General features: G+C 45.9%; 1 protein-coding gene across 2 annotated transcripts in view; it reads right to left on the bottom strand.

The window, feature by feature from the left end:
* Positions 1 to 1,542: 1,542 nt before the first annotated feature.
* Positions 1,543 to 21,179, bottom strand: part of Trio (trio Rho guanine nucleotide exchange factor) — a 334,617-nt gene continuing 314,980 nt past the window's right edge. For both annotated transcript variants that reach the window (XM_026392392.2, XM_077800023.1), the window contains exons 48-57: positions 19,632 to 20,437; positions 15,250 to 15,497; positions 13,786 to 13,924; positions 12,907 to 12,934; positions 12,538 to 12,700; positions 12,051 to 12,172; positions 8,477 to 8,555; positions 6,084 to 6,284; positions 4,432 to 4,570; positions 1,543 to 3,842 (exon numbers count right to left, since the gene is read on the bottom strand). In XM_026392392.2, the coding sequence (XP_026248177.2) occupies positions 3,294 to 3,842; positions 4,432 to 4,570; positions 6,084 to 6,284; positions 8,477 to 8,555; positions 12,051 to 12,172; positions 12,538 to 12,700; positions 12,907 to 12,934; positions 13,786 to 13,924; positions 15,250 to 15,497; positions 19,632 to 20,437 (2,474 nt within the window). In that variant the 3' untranslated portion in view covers positions 1,543 to 3,293. The remainder of the gene's footprint in view (positions 3,843 to 4,431; positions 4,571 to 6,083; positions 6,285 to 8,476; positions 8,556 to 12,050; positions 12,173 to 12,537; positions 12,701 to 12,906; positions 12,935 to 13,785; positions 13,925 to 15,249; positions 15,498 to 19,631; positions 20,438 to 21,179) is intronic.

Raw genomic sequence — 21,179 nt, 5'->3', positions numbered from 1 at the left:
AACAGGAGATAGAAATGCTGCACATCCTGACTACTTCTAGACTAATGTCCTGGCTGTGACGCTGCATTAGTCCTTAGGAGACCATCACTGAGTAAAGGGCACATTCTTACCATTGCATGTGTACACAGTCTGCGACTCTTCTTACATAAAGTTCTAAGGCAAACTCACCTACGGGTGACAGAGATCAGAACAGTGTCTGCCTCTGGTGGCGGGGGCTTCTTCTGGGGATGTACTGGGTAATGGCAATGCTCCCTATGCCACTGTGGGTGATGATAGAAATATTCACATACGTAGGTATTTATGGAGCTACTTACTTAGGATGTGTGCACTTTATTTGTGTAAGGTAAATCTCCTATAAATATGTGTGAATCTCGGAAGCATCCTCGTTATTCCTTTCGATATTTCGGTTTCTAGCAGTAGGTTCAGAGATGTCCGGCTGAGTGGGACCTTCCTTCCTAGTGCTCTAGTCTCCTTCAGGTTAACAGTTGCAATCACAGATGGCATTCATAACTTTTATTCTACTGAAATCCTGGTGATTCCCACCTCCACAACCATCCCTTAGGGATAGAGAGTCCAGGGATTTAAAATATTTATACAGGTATATAAAAATATCTTAACGTTTGAGAAAAAACAAAACAAAACATCTAGTGACCGTGATAAACCAAACATCTGAGCACCTTTGAGTGCGTGTGCTATTCTAATCTTACAGGCAAAATTGCTTCATTCAGGGTGTCCAGTTAAAAGGAAAATACCACAAGCCCTCCAAGGCCTGAGGCTGCACTGCAGAATGGACTAAAATGACTTTGAATTCTACTTCTCTCTTGACTTGGGGGGGGGGGGGGTGCACCGCAGGAAGTCAGCTTCCTGGCTAGAAACCTTGGCTTAAATGTCCCTTTACTCTGGCATTCCCCTTGGACTTCAGCAGATGGAAACCTATTATTTATGATGTGCCAAATAAAAGTCACCATCCTAGAAGGAAAGCCGGAGAGAATCCTCAAGAGAGACCATATCAGTCATCAGAAAAAATAACCTGCTGTCAGAGGAGCTGTGAAATCACACTGCAGAGGACCCTGCAGAGAAAGACCCAGGAAGGCAGTGGCTGCGAATCTCTACGGATTAGGTAGACCCTGGATCTTCTCCACAGGGGCAGAATCTTGAACATGCTTGAACCACTAAGGGCTTTATCCTCTTGAGTATATGGCAATGTTAACTTTACGTTTTCAAGCCCAGTTCCTCCCTTTGCTCCAGTTCTGTTAATTGGGATGAGTGATAGCCCTGCTAGTTGGCTGACATGATGGTGACATACCAGTGTTTTGAATTATTTCTGTGAACCCATTTGCAGGAGCCTAACCAACTCCTGTTTCTGACTATGTATAGGGGATACCCAATCCAGAATATTCTACCCTCTCCCACCTGTAAGAGGACTCTGCCTCAGTCTCTCCCTTAGCACTTTCAGATTCAACAGTGACCAATTTAAATAAAAGGCCTAACGCAAAGATCAGGCAAATATGTTTAATTTTTTAAAATAACTGATGGCAAAATAAAATATTTACATCACGTCATACTGTGTAAACATGTAAGGTCTCTGTACAAAGAAATATACATGCAAAATAATGTAAAAATTTAACTGAAATAATAAAAGAAACAATACACAAATAAAAGTTATGAGGTTACGAATACACATCCAGTTTTGAATCCAATTTCTTTTAAAAAGTTTCTGTACAATTTTACAAGAAGAAACAAACAAAAACCCAACAAAAGAATAAATAAAATACATTGGAAGCTGCAAAGCTTAATTATGCCAGTATATGGCTCAAGACCCAGATGTCTGGCTGGCTTGGGAAGCAGGCTGGTCTCTTTTATAGTGTATTTCAAACAATAAAGGTAAAAAGATATCCAGAAAAATTCAAGCGTGCCCAGAATCCCAGCCTCTTTTGTTGGAAGAACCCTCCCACCAGCACTCATTCTGCCACAGTGACACGGGCATTGGGGACCAGCCTCAGGGCGGCCAGTGCTAAATTGGCTTTAATTTCTTACCAAAAGCTCAAAATCCAGCCAATTTTTGTACAGAAAGTTGAATGTCAAAAAGTCTAAAAAGTAGTAAATGTCCAGACTGATTTTAGGAAAAAAAAATACTTTGGCATTCTGAATAATAGCATAATAAATTTTAAAACATTATCCTATTATCCAGTTTTATATTCAGAGTATGAAATCACTTTTTACAGTCCTCAAAACTGACAAATTTCACGAAGAGTTAAGTCTTCTTGAATTGATGGCACAGGGCTACGACCCCCCCCCAACCCCAAACACACACACACAAAAAACCATAAAGCTCACTGTACGAAGTATGTGCTTTTTCTATATATTTATTACAGGTACAACAGAGGTCTTCATAAATAGTTGCATAAAATGTTAAAGCCACAACATTGCACATGATATGAAATAAAACCAAAAAACCCCCAATGAGTGCATTTACAGTATTTTCATCTGACTGTACTGCTCAACAATCTGATTGACGGCTTGGGGTGAGGATGGGAAGGGGGCAGAGGGCTGGACCTAACTTGGTGTCTTCATTTGCTGAGTAGACCCTTGAACTCTCAGAGGAAGGCCCAGAGGAAGGCCCGGGGAGAAGGGAAGGTGTGGAGAGGTCAGGGAATGACAGACTGAAGGCAGAAACAGTCTTATATACAAGTAAGGCCTACATTTCATCAGAGCAAAACGATTCATTCTATTTTATGCAAAAGTTTGAGGTTGAATGCACGTTTCAGAAGCCAAGTCTGGCGTCCCGTTAGACGCATCAGACGAGGTGGCTGGAAAATCTCAGCGCCAGGTGGACGCAGAGCGCTAGCCAAGGCCATGGGAGTGGCTATCACCTGGGCGAGTCTGCCCCGGAGATGCACAGTATCTTTGTTTTTGTTCGTTAACACCAGTGGTTGAACATAGGCATTTTTTCTTTGAATAAATCTTGAAAATGTTAAATTTGCAAAATTCTATCCATGTTTGCTTAAAAAAGTCTTATTATTTTTATTATTATTTTTTGCAGAAACCTGAATAAAATACTGTGATACAGCAACTCGATCTCTGCCTTTGCAGAGTGTAAGTGAAGGTCCTCCACCCCAGCGCAGCTCGCAGCTCAGAGTCCAAGCGCTGCTGAGCACAGCTTACTTGGAATGCAATTTCACACGATGAACATACTGGCAGCTGGTCAGTTAGGTTTGTTTTTTTCCTCTTCAAAATTCAAATTAACAGCTGATTGGCAGGTGAAAGAGAATGAGAAAGAACTTCAAGATAGGTCAAACTCTAGGCAGAAGCCTGCTCTGTAGAAAGTTTTTAATGCTACGAATAGGTCGAACATCATTCTGGTGTTTGCGCCGCTCAATGAAGGAGGTCAGTCTGGACGTGTCGAGGACGCCCGCGCCTTTGCCGTTGCCGTTGCCCACCTGTAGCCACTGCTCCTGGAGAGCCAGTGCAGCCGAGGGACGCTTGGCAGGGTCCTCCTGCAGGAGGAAGCACACGAACTCCTTGGCCTTCTGGCTAACTCCTTTAAAGTAGTCATCTGGGAAACTAAAGTCTAATCGGCAAATATTCAGGCAGGTCTCTTCCACGCTGTCATCCAGGAAGGGGGACACACCGCTAAGAAGCACGTACGTGAGCACTCCAACACTCCATGTGTCCGAGGTCAGGGAGACAGGGTTCCCAAGAATGATTTCAGGAGCTGCAAACTCAGGGTTCCCCAGTAACTGGTGGATGTAGTAGGTCGTGTTGAGCTGGACAGCATCTCCAAAGTCAGCCAGTTTAATTGTTGGCTTGGCTAAACTCTGATCCACCAGAATATTCTCAGGCTAGAATACAGAATAAGACAACTGTCATTTTCAAACATACCTGATTTCAAGATTACTCTGATTGTCAGCAGGCCACGGAGAGGTAAAAGGCACCTGTGACGTCGACTGGGACACACTGCCTGTGCAGAACAGGAAGAACATTTTAGCACAGGCCCAGGCAAAGAGGAAAAGTGCTAACAGAGGAACTGCTGCCCCAGCTCAGCAGAGACCAGCTGTCTCTGAATTCTTAAACAACAAGCACCCCGGATGTTCACTTTACCTCCCAGCACTAGAGCATTACTTTTCTCTTTGTAAATTAGCAGTGAACTTGGTCCCAAGCCACCTCAGTAAAATTCACAGGAACTTCTTCAAAGTGTCATGAAAAGTTAGAAGGTTCAAATGTTTACCTGGTATTTTACTGATTGTGTCCATCACTGAATGTAACTCTTAGAAACAGACCAGGAATCCATGATCCTATCCCCCTCCACTCCCTACCATTTCCCACAGGTCCCCAGAGCTCTTGGCCTGGCTCTGGAGGACAGGCTCAGGTGTCATGTGGCCAAGCTGGTTGAGGTCAGACCCACCCTTGTCCAGCCCTGGGCCTGCCAACCTTTAGGTCCAGGTGTGCTATCCTGCAGTTGTGAAGGTATCGGACGGCTTCCAGAACCTCCCCCAGGTGTGCTCTGATCTTTCCTTCAGTGAGGCTTCCCCATCGTACCACGCAGTCCAGGAGGCGACCCTGGTCAGCCCTACAGAGGTAGGAATGGTCATTGTCATGAATTTACAGACTTCCTCAGGCTAGTAAGAAATGCACCATGGACCTGCCCCCCACTGTGAATGTTTTATAAGTACCTCAGGATTGTACCTTCACTGTATGGTGTGACTAGACAAGAAGAGTGCCTTGTGTGTGTGTGTGTGTGTGTGTGTGTGTGTGTGTGTGTGTGGTGCTGGGGATTGAACCCAGGGCCTTGTGCCTGCCAGGCAAGCACTTTAATAACTGAGCTACGTCCCCAGCCCTGGAGAGACTTTTGACTCACTGTGAATATGCAAATATGGAAGGAGGATCTGGGTCTTTAAAGGAACTGGGTGGTGGAGAGGGATGGTCAGGGATTCAACCCTGCACCTGTCAATGGAAGATGATGTGGCATGCACCAGGGCAGAGCCTGGCACGCAGCAACACTCTAGATATCTGTGTTTGAAGTCAGGGGATTACCCCACCTCCCTCAGACTTAGATTCCTATCTGTAAACTGGGCCACGTGAAGGCTAGAAGAGATGTGTAGTTAAGTGCCAGATTACAGGGAAACACAGCACCTACTCTGAACTCACCTTTGCTTCCCTGCATGCTGTGGGTGGAACCCAGGGCCTATGCGTGCTAGGCAAGTACTCTACCACTGAGCTACACACCAGCCCTGAACTCACTCCTAATATTGAAAAAACACAAATGTTTCTTGGAGATTAGAATGTGGCAAGGGCTGGGGTCTCAGCCTGGCCCTATGGCATGGGGTGGGCTGAGTCTTGGTTGGAGGCTGTCCTGTGCCTTTGCAGGTACCCCACCTCTGCTCATTAAAACCAATAGCACCTTCTCCTGAGCTGCAAAGAACAAAAACAAAGAAAATCTCCAGATGTTTCCAATTATCTCTGGAGGTGAAACTGCCCTAGTGAGAACAGCTTCTCCAGCATCACAATTTTGAGCATTCTTTCTTTATAAATAGGCTGAATCATTCTCTGAAATGGTACAACAGCACCAGGGAGGCTGCTCTGGCAGGGGCAGGAGTTCTCCAGGGAAAGTGCACCTGGCCCTCCCTTTTTTTACCAGCCCCCACTTGACAGGAGTCCTCAGAGACAGGATTAGCCAGCCCTGAGCTGATGCCTGAAGGAGTGGCCACAAGCTGGTCTTGGCAAGCCCACTCTCACCTCACTTATCACACCTGCCACAGGCAGGTGTCAGGTATCAGGTCAACTTCAGGCCATCAGGAGTGGCCAGAGGCCTGGCCTCTCTGTGGAGCCCTGGTGGGGTGGAGAACAGCCTAGGCCCTGGTGGTGCTGGTGTCTGCACCAGGCTCGACTGTCCCTGGACAACTCTCTTTCCAGTCCGCCTGGACTGGAAAGCTCCAAAGCTGCCGTCTCTGTGGTCATATTTTAAAAGTTCTGTGAATTCTAAAAACCTAGTTTCTATCCTTGGAGAACAAACAAATCAACAAACGTGCTCTGAGTTGAGGTTGAGGGACCAAAGCAGGGAGGAGAATCAGGAGTGCACGCACATCTCCAAGACCAGGACGTAGCTGGTGGGGGTCTCGAAGGTGTCAAGAAGGCCAATGAGGAGTGGGTGCTGGAGGTTCTGCAGGATGCCAAGCTCATGGGTGACCTGGTCACGCTTCATCAACTTCTTGTTCACAAACTTTGTGGCCACTGCTCGTTTGGTTCCTTTCTGATCACATTTCTTAACGACGGCGAATCTGCCCCTATGAACAGACAAGAGAAGATCGTCTCCAGAGTACTGTGAGGTATGTGAAAGAACAGGCAGAGGCTGCCTCCATGGCACAGTGACCCAACCCTGTGCACAGGCCTAAGGATTACTCAGTGATGTCCACGAACAGCAAGACATTGGTGAACACCTGAGCCTTCTAGCTTTTCCCAGGCCATGCTGTGGGGAGTGTTGGTGTTGGGAAGCCCAAATCCCGAGTGCGTCCAGGCCCTCCATGGCATGGCTGCCACTCCTCCCTTTGAGTGGCAGCCTCCATTTCTCATGCCTTTTCTGGCAGGCTCTGTGACTTCCTGACCACTGAATGTGGCAGAAGTGACAGCACAAGAGAGCCTTAGTCTCACCAGGCAGCTTCTACCATTGTCCACAGGTATAGCTCTGGGCATGATGTGCAGAGGCTGAGGATGAATTTCTTGATGCCTCCTGAGCAGTGTACCCCTCCCACACTTGCTGAAAGGAACATCTGCAGTCCCTCGCTTGGCCATACCCTGGTAGGACAGGCAAGTCATGCCAGCTCATGGTCTCTGGAGTTTTACCCAGAGATGCACCTGCCCAGGCCAGGATGCACCTTAACTCTCTTAACCTTAACTCTCCATCTCAGGCCTATGCTTGCTGCCTTGTAGCATGCGACCTGGGGCTGAGGGAGGCTAAGCATACTCTGAACACGAGGACTATAATAAAAGTGTGGTAGGGCCGGGGCAGGTTATGGGAGCTTAGGGGTACTACTCCCTGTTTGCTCTTCTCCCCATGGGAGGTGGAGTGTCTTCTCCCCTCCCAGTCACTGGGTGGTTGTCTGGTGACTTGTTCTGCCTGCACAATATGGAGGAAGTTCAGCTGTTGGTTTCTGACATAGAGCCTTAATAGACTTTGCAGCTTCTGCCCTTCAGAATGCTTCTGCCATCAGATGAGAAGCCAGGGTGAATGTCTGTGTGGGAAGAGGCCAACAGCTCAGATGGGGCCTCCAATCTGTGAGTGAGGCATGGACCTGCCAGCTGGCCGAGCCCAGGAGAAGCCAACAAAATGCCTTCTCAGTCAATCCAGAGTGGTATGAGGAGTAACTCACCACTACCGTTAGGATAGCAAGTGGGGGTGTGACTTGTTACACAGCAATGCAGAACTGGCAGACAAACAACCGGGATACAGGAATGTAGGACAACTTCATGATTGTGGTTTGAATATGAGATGTTCCCCCAAACTTCAGGAGACAATGTAGCAATAATCAGGGGTGAAATGACTGGATTAAGAGAGCTATAACCTGATCAGCCTAACCTAGTTTGAATGGAGAAAGTGGGTGCTAACTGTAGACAGATGGGACATGGCTGGAGGAGGTGGGTCACTGGGGGAGAGCCCTGGAAAGGTTGCTCTTCCCTGTGGACTCTTCCTCTACTTCCTGGCTTCCATGAACAGAGCAGCACTCCACCATGCCCTTCTGCCTCACCAGAGCAATGGACTTGGACCACCATGGACTAAGCCTCTGAAACCACGAGTCAAAATAAACTTTTCCTCCTCTAAGTTGTCCTTGCCAGGTTTTTTGGTCACAGTGATGAAAAGCTGACTAACACTGTAGTCATGCTTCCTGACCTTCCTCTCTTATCCATGGGACACATACTCAGATGGGGTGAGTGGTGTGTACTACGACTGGCAGAGCCAGAGCTAGAAGGAACCTGGCTGGCTGTGGCATTGCTGAGTCACCATGGCCTGACTGCCTCTGACTTGTGGTTTCTACGCTGAAACTTCTCCCTTGGTTTGGTCAAAAGGATCCTGATACTCTTGTCTACTTATGTTATAATTCCTTTAAATCTCCAGACACAGTTGAAACCCAAAGGACACATTCAGCCCTTCTCAACTAGAAGTCTATGAGAGAATCAAGTCCTACAAGAAGCCTGTGAGTGGTTCTGCTCTGAACTCTCCCAAGGGTGGTGCCTAGTAGCACTGTTCTAGATGCATAGGCAGGAACCAAGTTCATCCCATCAGTGACGGCTTATGACATTAGGCCTTCATTTCTGTGGGAACCCTAGCTGACAACAGCTTCTTTCCCTCCCCAGTGACTAATCAAATGTAACAAGAGGTTACCCCTCAAATGCAAGACACTAACTTCCACCAATGGAAATATACCTCGTTTAACTATATAAATGTACTCTCTTGGAAGAGGCTTTGGGGTTTACATTGTACCTGCCAAGCTCAGCCACTTCACTGTAGAAGGAGTCAAAGTTGTCTTTCCAGGTCACCATGATCCCATCACTCCCTGGACCTGCAAAAAGAGTAGCATCTTCTCTGAGTAAGTTTTCAGCGGAGCTCCTTGGTAAGGAGTCTCAGACCCACATCTCTGACATGGCAGCCACAAGTGGCCTCTGAGCATTTGAGATGTGGCTCATCTGAGTGAAGACAAATTGTGAGTGATCTAAGTACTGGATTAATGAGACTTAGCATGAAGAAAGAAGGCAAAATGTCTCAGGCAGGAATACTTTATAAAACATTGATTTCTTATTAAAATTAGGTCCCAACTTTCTTTGGCCCAAGAATTAAGATCAAGAATCAATAAATGGGATGTTCTCAAACTAAAAAGTTTATTCTCAGCAAAAGAAACAATCTGCAAGGTGAATAGAGAGCCTATATCTTGGGAGCAAATCTTTATCCCTCACACATCAGACAGAACACTAATCTCTAGGATATATAAAGAACTCAAAAGGCTAAGCACCAAAAACCAAAACAAAACAACAACAACAACAAAAACCCAATCAACAAATAGGCCAAAGACCTGAACAGACACTTCTCGGAAGAGAATATAAACCAATCAGCAAATATATGAAAAAATGTTCATCATCTCACTCCAGTCAGATTTCATCTCACTTCAGTCAGAATGGCAACTATTATGAAGAGACAACAATAAGTGTTGGTGAGGATGTGGGGAAAAAGATACACTCATACATTGCTGGTGGGACTGCAAATTGGTGCAGCCAATATGGAAAGCAGTTTGGAAATTTCTTGGAAAACTGGGAATGGAACCAGACATTTGACCCAGCTATCCTTCTCCTCGGTCTATACCCAAAGGACTTAAAAACAGCATACTACAGGGACACAGCCATATCAATGTTTGTAGCAGCACAATTCCCAATAGCTAAACTGTGGAACCAACCTAGATGCCCTTCAGCAGATGAATAGATTAAAAAAAAAGTGGCATATATACACAATGAAATATTACTCAGCAATAAAAGAGAATAAAATCATGGCATTTGCAGGTAAATGAATGGCATTGGAGAAGATAATACTAAGTGAAGTTAGCCAATCCCCAAAAAACAAATGCTGAATGTTTTCTCTGATATAAAAGGAGGCTGATTCATAGTGGAGGGGGAGCATGGGAGGAATGGACGAACTCTAGATAGGGCAGAGGGGTAGGAGAGGAAGGGAGGGGGCATTGGGTTAGAAATGATGGTGGAATGTGGTGGACATCATTATCCAAAATACATGTATGAAGACACGAGTTGGTGTGAATATACTTTGTATACAACCAGAGATATGAAAAATTGTGCTCTATATGTGTAATAAGAATTGTAATGCATTCCTCTGTCATATATAAATAAAAAAATTTAATAAAGAAATAATAAAAAAACCTAGAAATTCTGAATAAAATTACATATTTTAGTAAAATTAATTTTACTTTTATTTTTCTAGGAAAAATATAAAACTTTAATATATAAAATATAAATATTTTATAAAGATATTTTAAAAATCATATAAAAATATTTTTTTTATAAAAAATCTTTACTCCTCACACTTCAGATAGAGCCCTAATATCCAGAGTATACAAAGAACTCAAAAAATTAGACAATAAGATAACAAATAACCCAATCAACAAATGGGCCAAGGACCTGACCAGACACTTCTCAGAGGAGGACATACAATCAATCAACAAGTACATGAAAAAATGCTCACCATCGCTAGCAGTCAGAGAAATGCAAATCAAAACCACCCTAAGATACCATCTCACTCCAGTAAGATTGGCAGCCATTATGAAGTCAAACAACAACAAGTGCTGGCGAGGATGTGGGGAAAAGGGTACACTTGTTCATTGTTGGTGGGACTGCAAATTGGTGCAGCCAATTTGGAAAGCAGTATGGAGATTTCTTGGAAAGCTGGGAATGGAACCACCATTTGACCCAGCTATTCCCCTTCTCGGTCTATTCCCTAAAGACCTAAAAAGAGCATGCTACAGGGACACTGCTACATCGATGTTCATAGCAGCACAATTCACAATAGCAAGACTGTGGAACCAACCTAGATGCCCTTCAATAGACGAATGGATAAAAAAGATGTGGCATTTATACACAATGGAGTATTACTCTGCATTAAAAAATGACAAAATCATAGAATTTGGAGGGAAATGGATGGCATTAGAACAGATTATGCTAAGTGAAGCTAGCCAATCCCTAAAAAACAAATGCCAAATGTCTTCTTTGATGTAAGGAGAGTAACTAAGAACAGAGTAGGGACGAAGAGCATGAGAAGAAGATTAACATTAAACAGGGATGAGAGGTGGGAGGGAAAGGGAGAGAGAAGGGAAATTGCATGGAAATGTAAGGAGACCCTCATGGTTATACAAAATTACATACAAGAGGAAGTGAGGGTAAAGGGAAAAATAATACAAGGGGGAGAAATGAATTACAGTAGAGGGGGTAGAGAGAGAAGAGGGGAGGGGAGGGGAGGGGGGATAGTAGAGGATAGGAAAGGGCAGCAGAACACATCAGACATGAGTATGTCAATATGTAAATCAATGGAAGTGTAACTGATGTGATTTTGCAATCTGTATACGGGGTAAAAATGGGAGTTCATAACCCACTTGAATCAAAGTGTGAAATATGATATATCAAGAACTATGTAATGTTTTGAACAACCAACAATAAAAATAAAAAAAAGAAATAATAAAAAACCTAGATATTCTGAATAAAATTACATATTTTAGTAAAATTAATTTTACTTTTATTTTTCTAGGAAAAATATAAAACTTTAATATATAAAATATAAATATTTTATAAAGATATTTTAAAAATCATATAAAAATATTTTATATAAAAATATTTAACATATAAAACTTTAATCTTCTGTTTTGCTCTCAAGGGCAGTAATGCTTTAGATAGTCTGCTCTTGATCACAGGGCCACAAAGCCTCAAAGCTCTGTCTTCCTTTCAGAACATGAGGAATCATGGCTTCAGTATCTTTACTGAATGTTCACAATTTTTTTAAAGTTCATAATTATAAATATACTGAAAACATAGACATGATTTTATTACACAAGTGCCAATGAATATCACTTGTTAGTAATGAATCTAACATCATATATACCCAAAGGAAAGTAAGATGTTCTGTACTTTTTCTGTAAAAAGAATCTTAAATCTGTGAGTTGCAATCAAGAGACCAGTTGCCAATGGCACAAAGAACACAGCTTTCACCATGTTCCCAGGTGTTCCCAGGACTTCTGCAGCGACCTGGCATTTTGGACCCTTGTTACCTGGGCTTTTCCCTCCCCTTTGCTCCTCCTTTGCCCTTTCACCTGTGCAGGGTTTCCCCTGCACTCCTGTGAGGTGCCAAGAGGATGCTCCCCTGGCACATCCCCAACAATTATCTGCTATTTGCCCCTCTCTTTTGGAAGGCTCTGAAAGTGACTTAGTTTGAATTTCAGGCTTTGACAAGTGTGGGGCACACTGGCTTTAGACTCCTGGCAGCTGTGTCCCACAGCTCAGGTACTTACCTAGAACCCTCAGACTGGCTGAAGATGAGGCTGAACCCATGTCATTCACAGCAATACACGTGTAGATGCCGTCATCTTCCGTGGTCACACCAATGATCTTCAGAGCGGCCTCCCCCAAGTCACTGGCACACAAAAGGACACACTGGGCATCAGAAAGTTTAGCACTCTGGGCACCAGTTCTAAATTCCTCCAGGCCACAGGCAGTTAGGCAATCTAGCACTTATGAGGAATTTTAAGCAGATTGTATTGCACATGTGGAATACGTATTAACCAAAAACATGAGCCATTTTCAGGAAGATTACTTTGATTCCAGGGCTACATTTCCTTTTGGAAGATGAAGAGAAAAATGAACTGTGCCTTCATAAACAGGCTGAATGTTACAGCGTCCATGGAAATGATGTCCTTCACAGTGAAGAGGCATTTCCGCTCACCATGAAGCAAGATTGTGCTCCCAGCCAGTGACCCCCCCCCCAGAGTGGGCTGTTACCTGTAGGAGATGCTGAAGTGACCATCGTTGTTCAAGGTGTTGTGTTCAGGGCCCTTCCAGGTGATTGAGGCCTTGGGGCGGCCACAGACACGACATCTAAGAACAACGGTCTCCCCTGTCTCACACGTGACCTCACTCAATGGGATGACAAATTCTGGGGGAACTGGAGGAGAAACAAGCTGGTTAAAGCCAGTTATCGTTGGCTCCTCCCCTACACCCTCCAAGCATCCCTAATGAACTAGTAAATCCTAAGATGCTGCCCAAGCCTAGAGCACCCAGGAAACCCTCTCCAGAGTCTGTACCTGAGTGTTCTGAAATGCCCCACAGACCTATGAACTCTAAGACTAGAGGAAAAGTGGCAGAACTCACCATCATAAATGTAGTTGGGATTGAGAAGCTGAAATGGAAAAGGCATAAAAGGTATTAACCAAAAACATGAGTCATTTTCAGGAAGATTACTTTGATTCCAGGGCTACATTTCCTTTTGGAAAATGAACAGAAACATGAATTGGCTGCTTGGGTGTCAATCCACATAGACCACTGTTCACTGCTGCTAAAAGCACCCAAAACTTCTTATCACTGTTCACTGCTGCTAAAAGCACCCAAAACTTCTTATCAGACCAATTTGAGTGAGTTTTTTCTTCCTACCCACAAACACAGTCCTTAAACTCAGAGATGTCCATATCTCTCACCCTAATGGGCGGATCCAGCTGGCCCTTGAGCCTTTCCTAATGCAGAAGGGCCAGAGTTCTTCCCCAGGGTTGCTTGGGTTGCTTTCAGGAGATTTTTTCTTTTTTTTCCAGGCAGAACTCCCATCGGATTCAGGCAACCTGATTAAAGAGGCTTCAGACTGACTGAGGCCACCTCTGAGGGAACTTGTTAAAGCCACAGAACCTGCACCTTCTCACTTCCCCTCTGAGAACAGGGAAGACTAAGCCACAGTTTCTTTGCACTTGGTCTCTGTGCTTCACCTGAGGACTTAATTATATCCTTTGAAGCCCTGTGTGCACCTGGGGAGATGTATAGGTGCAGACCTGGTTCCTGATACGCTGATATGTAGGCATCCCTGTGCATACTGCTCTCCCTCATATCACGCCATGCCTCCCCCCGCCAACATACTGCTCGCAGGGCAAGAGGGAGGCATGGTGTGATGTGAGGGAGAGCATTCCCAAGCAAGTACAGGCTGTGGGTCTGCAGTGTCTCTCCCTCCCTGCTCAAGGAGGGACAACACAGGGGATTCTCACTTACCTTCACAGATACCTTGTTGCTGAGCCCTTCCCGGGATTTCCGATAACCATTCTCTAACTTGCCCTCCCTTTTGCCGTCTTTATCTTTTTTCTCAGATTTTTTCCTTAAACGGAGTGCTGTGTGCCAAGATGTTGACTTCCTAGGGAGAGAAAGAACAGTATTGTGCCTTCCCAGTGTTCAGCAAATCATACCTGAGAGCATCAGAGAGAGTCAGGATGTTCACTTCAAGTTGGTTGGAGTGACTGAAGACCCTTCAGTAACAGAGATCTCCACTGATACCCAAGAAATGGGAGGTAAAACCAATAATTTCTTAACTTAAGTTTTAAGGATTAAAATACAAAGGTGCCTGTGATGGTTAATTCTGTGTCAACCTGACCTGGCCACAGGGTGCTCAGATGTTTGGTCAAACATTCCAGGTATTTCTCACTGAGATGATAATTTTAATCAGTAAAGTGATCACTCTCCCTTAATCCTGTTAGGATTCCCTCTTCCAGTCATTCAAAGGCATGACCAGAATGAAAGTCTGGCTTTCTTAGCAAGAGGGAATTCTCTAGCAGACTGCCTCAGGCTTCATCTACACTGTTGGAATTTGGATTTGCTAGTCTCCAGAACTTCATGAGCCAACTCCTTATAATCTCAATCTCTCTCTCTTTTTCTCTCACTCCCCTCTCCCTCCTATTGGTTCTGTTTCTCTAAAGAACCCTAATACAGGGTCCAAGACTATATTTTGAGGAAACAAAGCACAAAATGTGACTTTTATCTTTCAAGTCCACTCACTGTAATTGACATATGAAAAACTGCAAGACAGGATTCTTTAACAATGTACTAGAGTCAACTTTCTGGGCATCAAGGAGAAACAGGACAAGGGACTGTCATGGGGAGGGAGGGATGGTTTTTGCAGTGTCTGGGTGGCGAGACCCTGTCTCAAAATAAAACATAAAAAAGGCTGGGGATATGGTTTAATGGTTAAGTGCCCCTGGATTCAATCCCTGGTACAAACAAATAAACAAAACATCAACAAACCATTTAATGCAGAAAAATCAGTTTTAAGTTTCTTTAAATGAATTATCTTCCAGTGTGTAAAGCGGGATGGTAAAAGAATCACACAGGACTTTCCCTGCAGCCTAGCAAACAAGTATCTTCATGATGTGCCCAGCAAACTTCCTGACTGTCAGGGGTCCTTAGAAACCCCTCTCTTGCACCCCAAACCTCCAGGGATTTATTTGTGATCTGAAAAAGCCACATATTTCTAAATACAGATTATTAAAGGAAACTGTTAGGCTACATTTGAGGGAGAGAAGGACTGTCTGTCTTTGCTTCTGGTCACAGAGGTGAGCCTGCATGCACAGATATTAGTACAGCTTTCCCTTCCAAGTCTCATCCTTCCAGTCTTAATGTTCCATGTGCATGGGCTCCTCTTCCCTTTGGTTGCCACATGGGGCTGGCCTCCCCAACTACACTCACTTGAGAGTCCCGTCGGGGTTCTCCACGATGACTGCACTGGTGTGGCCCAGGACGAAGCCCGGAATCCAGCCCTCGGCTGCGGGGCACTGGTCAGTGGCGGCACGGAACACCAGAAACATGTTCTGCTGGTTGCTGGCCAGAATTTGAACGACCTCTCCTTGATAGACGTTTATCTCATCCTCCTTCACTGCCGTGTAATCGTGTGTCACCAACATGGTGGAGATGTTGCTACTGCTGCTACTTTCACTCTGTAGAGGGACAGATGAAGAAAAAAAGGTAGATAGGAACTGAGCTGAGAGCTGGCAGCATGACGTCACTGGTCAGTGCACCACGGCACCAGGCCCCAGAGCAAGGCTCACCAGACAGACACGGAGACACTCCCAACTTTTCCTTTACACTCTCTGTAGCTAACTTAGCACATCTTTTTCAATAAGTGAAAATCAGGGTTTCTCTGGACAGCAATTTAGAAACAATCTTTAAAACACTACTGCCATGACAACACTTCTTAGAAGCTTCATGATATTATGGTCCATCTTCCTTTTGCCCACCCAGAAGAGGCTGAGTCATTAAGCTGAAGCCATATTGGGTTATTCTTCACCAAATGCAGTGATGTAATTGTTCAGTATTCAATTTAAAAGCAGCAAAGAGTGGCACTTCAGCTCACTGCCCAATAGATTAGATAAGAAAGACATCCCTAAATCTTCCAGATAAAATGTTCATTGGGAACATATATTCCAGGATCATAGGCTGCTGTCTATGTCTGTTCTTTCCTTTCAGAAAGAAGAATGTGGAACACCTGAAAGGGAAACCAACTGCTATTCCGCTTTTAGGGACAGTTGCTCTGTCTTCTTTGTATATCCCTTGGTGGATGGTCCCCTTATTGCTTCCTGATTCCATTACCCCCAGGGCACTGTTGCCATGAGAACGAGTGCTAAAGCATCACAGGATTACTTGCCTCTGGTGTTGCAACTCAAACTTTGGGAAGAGACCTTCAGGGATGCCTACCCTGCCCTCATCCTGCAGTCCCAGTCAGTACCCAGTGACTGACATATAGTAGGCACTTCGTAACTGTTGGGTGACTCAGTTAATGAGCCAAGACTGTAAAACAAAGATCATTTCTTCAGGCTACCTACCCAGGCCCAGAAGCCAAGGGGTGCAAGCTGCTGAATAGAAACAAACAGCAGTTATCTTTTTCCAGCTTTTATTTAAAAAGTGACCTATTGTTCCAGGGTAGGAGAAACAGAGTTGAGACCACTGCCAACTCATGAGCTACTCTTGCCCACGTCCCCTCTATCAAGTTAGGATGTGGGAAATGGCATCTAGAATCCTATCTCCATGAGCTTGTTCTCAAATGCTCCCATGATGTCCAGGGCTCCAAAGGTACCAGCCTCTGCTGGACTCTCTGGATTACACTCACTTGAGAGTTCCATCCCTGGGCGGGAAACAACCCTGACATACCTGCTCTCTCAGCCCTGTCCACGGAGCCTGTGTCAGGACACGTTGAATAGATCCCTGACCACTGTCCTGAGATGGTGGAGGGGACACTTATGAAACACATATGAGGCTCAGCCTGGAAAAGCCAACAAGCCAGTCACTGGGAATTCCAAGGACCATTATTATGCACCGAGTGCTACAGAGGATATTTAAATAGAATGAGATGGAGCTGCTGCCCATCTCTGCCAAGGAGGAGTCTGCTTGTTCCTGTCCCTCATAAATGTGCACTACTTGCCGGTGACCCTTCAGCTCAGTGGCTGCCAAGCATGTCAGGCTTTGGCCTCTGCCTATTCCTTTATACAAGTCCATACTTAAAGCATGTACTTTAATATTTTGACTGAAATGGCAACACCCAAAAGTTCTTTGATTACAGGGCCATAAGTGCTAGAAAATGTAAATACAAAACTTCTGTGACCATAGCTGCTTTGGGTAATACATCATACCAGGCTATAATTTGAGTATTTTGCTATCATAATCATAGCTATTATTATTTTTTGAACACAACCTATGTGTTAGGCATTTCAAATCTATCTCCCTTAATTCTCACAATCACCTTGCCAGTGGGCATGACATCAGCCCCTTAGAGTGTGTGTGTGGGGTGAGTCTGCACAGGTTACCAGCCAGTGAGAGAAAGGGAGGGCTAGGAGTGACTTCCAAGTATGTGTATCTTTAATGCTACCCAGGTGGCCAAGGCAGAAAAGCCAGACCACAGAGCCACAGGAAAGGCCAATATGGTCATGTTTTGGGTTGATTCACATTCACTCCACCTGGTCTGGCCTCAACAAAACTTTGCAGAAGGTACCTATCTAGAGGGGGAAGAAGGATTTGGGCCCTGGACTAGGCATGGCTGTTTGGGTGTAACCACTGACAGCTCCACAGAAGTGCTCAAGGGGGAAGGAGGCCTCTGCTGATCAGCCAGGGGGTCTAGGAGCTCAAATTGGTAGAAGCTAGACAGTAGCTCCTTTTAACTAAATTTCTGAAGAGGATATTTTCAAATCCCTGCTTTGGGCCTCTTGAGTTTTTCCTAGGCTTCCAGGCCATTTCTGTAAGGCATTTTGACTATGTAAAACACTCTTGACAATTTCTCTTTCCTGGTTACCTACTACTACCACCACCACCAAAAAAAAAAAAAAAAAAAAAGTATGAGGCAGAAAGCAAACCCCAAACTCTCTGCACCAGGTGCTACCCATTGACTGTGCCTTGTCTTAGGTGAATGTCTTGAGGCGGAGCTGGTTGAGACCTCTTTATCCAGATCTACTCAGGAGTGTCCAGAGATGGCCAGCACTGGCTCCTGCACTGGGACAGTAGTCTGATAGAGACTCTGAAGTTTTCTCTTGTGCTTACTGCCAAGTGTTTGGGTTAGGATGAACTCAAAAGATGTCAACTCGCTGATTCTGTAAGGGTCACAGCTGTTAAGCCATGCCAGCACACCAAGTAGACACCGAGCTGCTAGTAGGCTGTCTGCAACTTCTTTCTGACTGAAGTCTGTTCAGATGCTCACTGCCACCTGGCATTTTCAATCAAGCTGGGAGGCTTCCTAGCTCTGGGGGACAGTGAGGCTGCTGGGGCATCCACTAGATGACCCCTGCCCAACCATTTTTGAGAGTAAAATTTGAGTGTAAAGTGTATCAAGACCCAAATCTTAAATTATTCCTCAAGTAAATACAGTTTAGCAAAATAAGTAACAAAAAGTAATACAAAAGAATAAGATCAACCCAACTATGCGATTAATAGAAGTCTAGAGGAAAGGGCGAGACATGCGGAAGCTAGATTTTATATATATATATATATATACACATATACACATACATACACAAAGAGAGACACAGACCCTTTTAGGGAAATGTATTTAAAAATTTATAAAGCAATCAAACATACACTCATTAGAACAGTTCTATTCACTCACGCATGCCTTCAGGAAAGTGTTATGGGCCAGGCCGTCTGCTGTGTGGGAAACACTGGAGGACAGTGAGGAAGCCACAGAATGGGGGGAAAACCCAGCACAGCCACCCTATGCTTGAGAACACAACGTGAGTGACAGCAAAATGAGCCACGACACCCCTCCGCAGAACCTCCTGCCTGCCCGCTGCGCCCTCTGCTGGACAGACACCAGGCATTCTGGCAGCCTGTGCAGGAGCAGGTCTCCAGGGGCCCAGGGGCCCAGGGGCCAGTGTCTCTTCTCCAGAGTGATACTTGGGCTGGAGAAGTATTCCCACTGGGCAGATTCCTTCCCCCCATTTTGCCATCTTAATTTGCTTTCAGTTGCTGTTGGAAGTTTTCTTGAGGGAATTTTTTTTTTCATTGGATGAGCCAAAAATGCTGCAAAGATAATTTAAGGCATAAAAGAGCAAAATCAAGCGATGAGCAAAAGCTTAAAGTGTACAGATTTCATTTAAGTAGGAGGTAGAAAGCAGGAAAAAGGACTCCTTAAAAAAGTATGCACAGAAGGCAGGGGCTAAAAAGGAAGTTCCAAGATACTCTGCTGGCTGGAAAACTAGAGAGACTGATAGGTGCTGCATTCAGAAGGTTAATAATATGCTTTCTCTTACGAAGGAGACACGAACAAAGCAAGGAGCAAGTTAGTAGAGATGAAAGCGGGTGCTGTCCACGGTCCCAGGAAGGGTTAGAAGTGTCTGCGTTCACTTGGTGCCTGTGTGCGTCCGTCCAGGCCCCTGGGGCACGGACACACACTGTACACACAGAGAAGCCACAGAGGTGTCTACTTGGGCAGTGCACAGGAGTACTGGAGAAGGTGATGACTGCCACACAGCACTGGAGAGCTGGAGTTAGTACGGAGCAGAGTGGAGAGCCACGGCGACACAGGTTTAGAAGAGCTGGCGGGACAGAGGCGGCAGGGCAGGCGGGCGCAGGCTCCCTGGTGTTCTTACCCCGTTGCTCTGGGTGGACTGCACGGACTGCTCGCTGGCTGAGGAGCACGTGCTCATGCGGTCCGTGTCCTTGCTGGGGGCTGTGTGGCGATGTGTCTGCCGCTGGAGGGAGTCGCTGTCCCCCGGGAAAGTGAAGGAGCCCGGCCGGCTTGCCGGGGAGGAGGGGATGGAGCTCCAGAAGGAGCCCCCCTTCTGTAGGGGGCTGCTGGGGGGAAAGGGCTCCTTTCCAAAAGGAGAAGGGACTGTGGTAGAGAGGGGAGAGTTCAGAGGCGAGATGGCCCCAGGTCTGGGCTTGCCCAGGGGCAGAGGGCCCAGGTTCCCCCGAGCGTCCTTGGCATTTCCATCTTGACTTGCACCAGAAGTGTTCCCGGAGGTTTTCCTGGGGCTGTCCATCACCTTCATCTTGGGGATGGGTTCCGTTTCTCGCTCAGGACCTTCTGAGTCTCCGCTCAAGGGGAGCCTGCTGGGTTGGCCGAGGCTGGCCTCAAAGGCCAGGCTGCTGCTGGGAGGAGGCAGTGAGGGGCTGGGAGCAGACATACCTGACATCTTGTCTGCCTCTGCCTGGCTCGAGGCTGCAGAGGAGACCAGCACAGGGGGGTGGTGTCTGACAGGCTGTGGGATCCGGGAGGGCCTGCTTCTGCTTGAGCTGGGGCCACTGCTGCAGCTGCTGGGACCACTGCCATGGCTGCTGCCACCACCACCGGAGGCCCCGCCGCTGCTGCCCCCTCCCCCGCTGCTGCTGCCCCCGCTGCCACTGCCGCCGCCCCCGCTGTGGTTCCTCTGGTACTCGATGGGTGATGTCAAGGCTGTAACCAAGCAAGACACAGCAGAAGAGACTCAGTCAGGGCACAAGAAAAAGCAAACCACAGGGCAGAGGAAAAAGAACGTCATCCAACCAGAAGGAAGTGCTGGGCAGCCTGTAGTCACCTAGTCACCATGGCCTGCAAACATCCACACTTCCTGCAACTGCAGGCCCACACCACCAGCAGTGAAGGGGAGACACAGCCTCAGTGCACTCTGTTCCTTGAAGAGTTAAAATGACTCTATGGAGGGAACCGTGGTGGGTGGCAAGAGAAGGCAGTAGGAGAGAGGACCAGATTGTGAGACTTCAGTTACCCAGAGGAGGCAGGTAGAGCCCCTGGGCAGCGGCTACTGGCAATGGGAAGCCCAGCATGTTGTTGAGATAGAGCCGACTAGAACTCCGCAGTAGGAAAGGTTAGTGCAACTTTTTATAAAGGTCCTCTTTAAGCCAGAGGGTGAAATAACCTCTCAATTACCCCACGTGGTGGTGAATGTATGAACCACCTCTGTTTTGCAGGTTGGACAAACTAGACAAGGGGAGTAAAGAGCTCCACTAGGCCCTTGATGGTCAGGAAGCTCTCTCTCAGCTTCAGTGATTTTGTTGTATCAGAGTCATCTGTAGGAGAACACAGGAATCATGCCAAATAAGATATACATGAAAACCCTAACCCAAATTCTTAAGGTGTTCAAACCTTTGTGGATTATTACAGTTAGATGCAGTGTCCCCGCCTGGGACTCCCTGGCAAA

The sequence above is a fragment of the Urocitellus parryii genome, chromosome 1 (genome assembly GCF_045843805.1).
Source record: "Urocitellus parryii isolate mUroPar1 chromosome 1, mUroPar1.hap1, whole genome shotgun sequence".
NCBI classification, from domain to species: domain Eukaryota; kingdom Metazoa; phylum Chordata; class Mammalia; order Rodentia; family Sciuridae; genus Urocitellus; species Urocitellus parryii.
Note: the sequence above shows the minus strand (reverse complement) of the source record. Positions and strands in the feature narration are given on the sequence as shown.